Here is a 6,994-nt window from a genome sequence, read left to right on the forward strand (position 1 = left end):
TGCAGAAATGTTTTTCAAGAAAAAATTGTCGAAGAGATTCGAGGGTGATGTAATCCAGTATCCCTTCTAGAAATGATGATGGGTACAAGAATGAACAATTACAATTTTTTTGCAGTCCTCTCGACATTGGCGATCACTACAGCGAAATCATCTCGGTCCTGCGCTACTCTTATATTCCGCAGCCAGGACAACTGCTTATTGGATGTACTCGCCATAGTGATTCCTGGGAAAAGATGACCAGAGTGGGTTCCTGTTGAATTCTCTGGTGGATTTTTCTGTCGGAGTTACCTTCCCTTTGCTGGTTGGTTCTGGTTTGGAGGCGCCAGAAATTCACCTTTCATCCTCTCGTTATCCGTTGTGATCACACCGTTATGAGTGTAATCCCATTGCCCGGGGTTCGCGATGTGGACGCTTTCGAGTAGGATTAGTCAGTAGTGTTGCTCATGGAATGCAACTGGGCGTTAGCAGCATTTTAAAGAATCACACCCTTCAGCAAGATGAGACTCACTGCGACCCTACTGACAGTTTAAACCCGAAAGATTTTCTTTAAGAAACGAAAAAATAATAATTTTAAAACGTCTTCGTAAATTGCTATCGAAAATCTTTCTAAGAAATTGCATCTAGAGACGAGAATATTCTACCTTCGTTCATGCAACAGATACAGTGATGAACGCTGACTACAAAGTACTTGTAGGTGCAAGCGTACCTGCCTGGGACCATAATGTGCGAGAGGTAGTTTTCCCGGGAATGCATCTAGAAATGAGAATATTCTACCCTTCACGCGACAGATATAGTACACAGACTGCATAGTAGGAGCGAGCGTACCTGCCTGTAATCATAACGTGGGGGTAGTTTTCCCGGGAAATGCATCCCTGCAAATAATATTGATTTATCTCATATTCAAAGGTTTGCAGTTGCGCAATATGTCCTCAACATTGATTTAGATGAAGAAACACACAAAGTGTGAATGTACTTTCTGTATACGCGGGATTATTATTTGCGACGTAGTAATTATATTTAAGCTCCAGTTATTTTAACGTTTTTTTTAACCTACCTAAAAATATCTTTGTCGTTGTCAAATAGTTTGATGTATAAAGGATTACAAATGTAGGATGAGATTTCTGGAAGTAGATTTGTTTGTTGTCATAATAAATATTCATGAATGAAAATATGCTCAGAGGAGGAAAACGCAAGAATGCAGAATTGCGACATGGAATATAAGGGGACGCATGGGTGAAAAAATGAACGAATTGTGTGATGTGATGAGGAATAAATGTTAAGATATATTATGTATAACGGAAAGTTGGAAAAAAGGAAGCGGTTCGATGGAACACGGTGACGCCCTGGTTCTTTGGTCAGGTGTCCCAGATACAGACAGAGCCTGCCAGGGTGTTGCCGCGTTTCTATCGCCCAGAATGATAGAGTGTATGAAAGAGTATGTCCTTATAGGTTCTAGACTTATGTTTGTCAGATTCAAGATTGGATTGAGGAGTATTATTTTAATAATAGGATATGCTCCTGTGAATTCTGACTGCGAATCTGAGAAGGATAAGTTTTGGACAAGTGTGATGAATGTAATGAATGGAAAAAAAGATAGTGAGCGAGTAATACTTGCGGGAGATTTGAATGGGTGGGTGGGAACTCGAAGAGACGGGATGGAGTCAGCCCTAGGCATGTTCAGGGATGGTAAACAGAATGATAATGGAAGAAGACTGCTAGAATCTTTTTGTGTCAAATACGTTCTTTGATCATAAGGATATCCACCAGTATACGTGGGAGAGAGGCAATGAAAGATCTATTATCGACTATGTAGTCATTGACTCTAGATTGAGGCCTGTGACAGTTGATACGCGGGTGTACAGATGAGCCGAAATGGAAACAGATCACTTCTTGGTGGTATCAAGAGTAATCTTGTTTCAAGGATGGCGGTCCAAGACCCGCAAAATGCAGGCGCCTTCTAGAGTCAAAGTTGAAAAACTCCAAAATGATTGCATAAAAGATAAATTTGAAAGGGCCGTAAATCTTAGACTGATTGATGAATGTGTGGAAAATATGAGTATTGATGCAATGTAGGAATGTTTGAAAAATGGTATGTGTGAATCTGCGATGGAAATATGCGGTATAACGAAACAAGGAAGAAAGAAAGGTGATGCTTGGTGGGACGATGGAATAAAAAAACTAGTGCAAGAAAAGAAGGAAGCATGGTTAAATCTGCTGACAGTGAATAAAGCGATTGGTAGTAGGTATGCAGAATTAAAAAGCATATATAATGAATGTAAGAAGAGATTGAAACAAGGTGTGTGTGAACGAAAGAAATTGTTGAAAGAAAAAGAGGGAATCAAAATGACCGAGAACTTCCAAGAAAATATAAATATATTCTGGAAAGCGGTGAAAAATTCCCAAAACAGTAATGAAAGTGGATGTATGACAGCTATAAAAGGAAAAAAATGGGAAAATGGTGACAAATGATAGTGGAATAAAAACAAGATGGAAGGAATACTTTGAGGAGGTGTATGAAGCACATACAGGAAATATAAGCACTGCAGCACCTCCTCAGGTAAGTTTAAATGCATATGATGGTACGACAGAGATAAGAATGGAAGAAATAAGAATTGCTGCCAAATATATGAAGAATGGAAAAGCGCAAGGTTTTGATAATGTTGCTACAGAATTTATAAAGGCGGGTGGTGAAATAATTTTTGTATGGCTGCACAAACTTTTCAACCGATGTTTAGAGGAAGAATACACTCCTCCAGACTAGAGAAGGGCTGTTGTTATGCCTCTATACAAGGGAAAAGGTGCAAGAGTAGAATGCGGAAATTATAGAGCAATCAGCCTTTTGAGCGCTGTTGGCAAAATGTTTGGAAGAATACTGATTGAGAGAGTAAGAAAAGTTACAAAGGATAGAGTGTGGGATATTCAGAGCGGTTTTATGAATGGAAGATGATGTATGGATCAAATATTTGCTTTACGAAACATGACAGAGAAATTTCTTGCTAAAAACCAAAAGCTTTTCTGCGCATTTGTCGATCTGCAAAAAGCGTTTGATAGAGTTGACAGAGAAAAATTATGGAAGGTGTTATCGGAGTACGGAGTAAGCGGAAATCTAACACGTGCCATTGCTTCTCTGTATAAAGACAGCACAGCATGTGTTAGGGTAAATGGATCATACACATCGTGGTTTGACATTCATAAAGGAGTGAAGCAGGGATGTGTTATGTCACCATGGCTGTTCAACGTGTATATCGATAACTGCATGAAAGAACTGAAAGGCTTAAGAATGGGAGCAAAAATGGGTGATTTAAAGTCAATTGTCTTTTGTATGGTGACGATGCTGTACTCCTTGCTAATAACAAAGAGGAACTGCAATTCTTGGTAATAAAGGTCTACGATGTATGCAAGAGAAGCGATTTGCTGATGAATGTCGATAAATCAAATGTGATGGTTTTTGAAAGAAATGAGAGTATGACTAAATGTGAAATCACTGTGAATGGAATTATACTAAAACAAGTAGAGGACTTTGTGTATCTGGGAAGTTTGTTCACTAGGGATGGAATGACTGAGAAAGATATTGAAAGGAGGGTGAGTGCCGGGAACAGAGTGAACGGTGCACTTAAATCGACCTTGGCAAATAAATGCTTGTCACAAGAGGCAAAATTGGCAGTTCACAACGGAGTCCTGGTCCCATCCCTGATGTATGGGAGCGAAGTATGGACTTGGAAAAACGGGGATGAAAGTAGGCTGAATGCTGTCGAAATGCGATCTCTCAGGCGAATGTGTGGTAAAACTATGTACGATAGATGCACAAATGATGAGATCCGTACATTATGTAAGGCTGAGACAAGCATTATCGACAAAATCAAGAAAGGAGCTCTGCGCTGGTTTGGACATGTAGAACGAATGGACAGTGAGAGAACGGCTAAGAATATTTACAATGCGAATGTTGATGAATGCAGAAACAGAGGAAGACCGAGAAAGACATGGCATGACCAAATCCAACAAATACTTAAAGATGGACATGTCAAAAGTCGGAATAATCGGCGCGCGTGCATGAGAAGATGTATGAATGTAGAGGAAGCGAGATCTGTATGCAAAGATAGAGTGTTGTGGCGTTCTATACTCTCTGCCTACCCTTACGGGGAAACGGCGTGATGGTTTGTTTGTTTGTTTGTTTGTTTGTTTGTTTGTTTAATAATTGTAAATATCAGTTAATGTACAAAATATATTGTAAAATATTAACTAACTAAAGCAAATAAATGAACGAATAGCTCGCGCGTTTGCCTTTTATGAAAAATTTCTCTGGTCTGATTTCCGACATGGTCGACATAAAGTTGTGTTTATAAATATGATTATTATTTTACTGTCCCCGGACTGGCATATGGAGCATAAGACTGATCGTCTTATCCTGATACCTTCCCGAAACCATTCAATATCAGCTTCGTGTACCAATGCAGTTCTCCATGCACCATTGAGTGCGGAAAGAGAGTAATGAAAAATAAATTAAAATATCAAGCATTGATCTATATTTTCAAAATTATTTTATTATATTATTATCTTGTCTTTGGCTGGTTTGGAGTGGTCACGCTACACACTGTGTGACATTCACAATTCTGTGAATGTTGAAACATTGATTGTTTCATTAAAAAAATATATCTTTGTTAGATTCTTAGCGTTCAGTTTCTTGTATGTAATACAATATACATATGACTAGCGAACTAACTGCTATCATTGTACATAGGACAAGTTACAATGAATTAAAACTAATATGTTATGCCAGGGGCTGAACACAATTTATGAGTCATAATTTAATTATACTATGTCAGTAATTATGTCAGTAACATTTTGTTAATTATTTATGTTTATTAAGTAAGTCTTCTTTGTTTATTCTCAAATGTAAAAATATTTTTAAAAAAAGTATATTTTTAAGTGTCCTCGGCACGGGTAACCACCCCAGTGAGGGACATTATTTTTATTATTAATTAAAGTTTGTAAGACAAAAAATATGAATAAATAAATACATAAATAAATATGGCGAAAATGAATGGTGTCGTGAGACAAGGACGACCAAGGAAGACGTGGCATGATCAGATAAACCAAAATCTTAAGTCTGGTCACGTCAAAGGCAGGCAGAACCGAAGGGTATGTATGACAAGATGTATGAATGTGGAAGAAGCTAGAAATGTATGCTAGGATAGACGTGTGTGGCAGTTCTCTCTGCCTACCCCTTCGGGGAATTGGCGTGATGGTAGTAGTAGTAATAAAGAGCTGAAACCTTTATTGTTGTGAAGAGATTCATCTGATCGAATTATTTCACAAACTAGGCAACGCCTGAAAACAATTTTCCAATTTTTAAACTTCTTCCTGGACCAATTGGTTAAATAAAAAAATCAAAACTAAATGTCATTTACTTCTTACAAAAATAACAAGTAACAATCTGAAATGCATTATTGGTTACCATTGTGTACAGTTTATATTTTTGTTTAGTGTCTAGGTTTCGAAAAAATACGAGAGTGGACAGGTAAGAAGGTACGTTAATTTTAAATCAATAACATCAGATATTTTTTTTTTATTTTACTTAAAAAACAGTGTGACTAATCAGTCAGATAAATTCATAATATATTTATTTGCTTACAAATAGTATATTGCACATTTTTTTTGACAAAAGTCCCAACTCCATGGGATTAAAGGTCTTGTGTTGAGTTGGGACGAGTAATTACTCGACACAGACAAACGAGTATATATTCACAAATGTTATATAGGATCAGAAACAAAATAATAGTTTAAAAAAATAAATATATGGCATATCAATTTGGTAAACAGCAAACTCAAACATTTGGAAAATCATCAATGAGTTTCCCACTAAAATCCCTCCGACTAAAGAAAATCCAGTCCTAAACTCCTCTCTTGAAAATAATTTTGGTCCTTGAGAGGACGCTACGCTATACGCTCTTCCAAAACAATGAACACTCTCGGTGCGATAAAGGAGAGATGTATCTGAGTAAAAGTTGTACAGATTTTGGTTATGGCATAATTCGTGCTCTGGGAAAACTTCGTATGAACATTTTGCTGAGATCTCTCCTTACTGCTCGACCAAAATTATGTAAGTGGTTCTTTTAGGTACAGTTGTCTCATATCCAGCACTTTCATGTATTGGAACAACTGTTTTTCTTCTTTATTCATTATTCCTTTTTCCTATTGAGTAAGAATATTGATTCAAGGTAATTTTAGATTTTTCAAATATTTTTTTTCTATTGAATATGTTTTGTAACTTCCGGAACTTAAGTTGAATGGAACACAAGATGGCTGCTTAGTGTTACATCTAGTGTATACATATATGTATATCAATGAGTTGCACGTGTTCTGACAAAAGACAAATTAAGCTAATGTTCGAATGGTGATTTCTTTGTATTTTCTTAAGTTATAATTGTTTCCGCAACTTTCATTATTAGATGAAAAAACTCTTCATGAAAAACGTTTTTTCTTGTTTTCCTTTTATTCTTGTATTTTTGAAACTTTTATGCCCGATGCAGCATCACGTATCCAAAGTACGAAAAAAAAATTAAAAATAACATTATTTTTTCTAGTATGTACATAAAAAAAATATTTATTCACAAATACATATTTGATATTATTTACGTTCGCAGCATTAACTTTGTGGTCACACATTTTAATTAATGTTAGTAAATATAAGTATTTTGAGACGTACCCTTTTCTCTCTAGATACGATATAATATATAAAAAGTCGTCAAGTGGTTAAATACTAATATTTACCAATATTAACGTTAATCTATATTTTAAGTTAGAATTCGATAAATTAGGCAGTGAAGGGTCAAATTCAAAGAAATTATTACTTTTTGTATCAAAAATATCAAATCAGATCGAATTTACATTATATTAATTTACACTAATTTAAAAAAAGACACAGAAAAAGTATCAGAGCAAAAATGATAAACATTAAAAAATAATGTGTTATTCTTTAGTTATAATGAAACTA

General features: G+C 35.9%; 1 protein-coding gene across 1 annotated transcript; it reads left to right on the forward strand.

Annotated features, from left to right (window-relative positions):
* Nucleotides 1–1,325: 1,325 nt before the first annotated feature.
* Nucleotides 1,326–1,748, forward strand: LOC148283721 (uncharacterized). Its single transcript, XM_088243374.1, has one exon. The coding sequence runs from the start codon at nucleotides 1,326–1,328 to the stop codon at nucleotides 1,746–1,748; it is 423 nt and encodes a 140-aa protein (XP_088099500.1).
* The last annotated feature ends 5,246 nt before the right edge of the window (nucleotides 1,749–6,994 follow it).

This window comes from Micrasema longulum, unplaced genomic scaffold (genome assembly GCF_059751315.1).
Source record: "Micrasema longulum isolate JH-2025_06_02 unplaced genomic scaffold, ASM5975131v1 h1tg000210l, whole genome shotgun sequence".
In the NCBI taxonomy this organism is placed as follows: domain Eukaryota; kingdom Metazoa; phylum Arthropoda; class Insecta; order Trichoptera; family Brachycentridae; genus Micrasema; species Micrasema longulum.

Coding starts and splice junctions, on each gene's coding strand:
- LOC148283721 (XM_088243374.1), top strand. CDS start 1,326: ATGGAACACGGTGACGCCCTGGTTCTTTGGTCAGGTGTCCCAGATACA.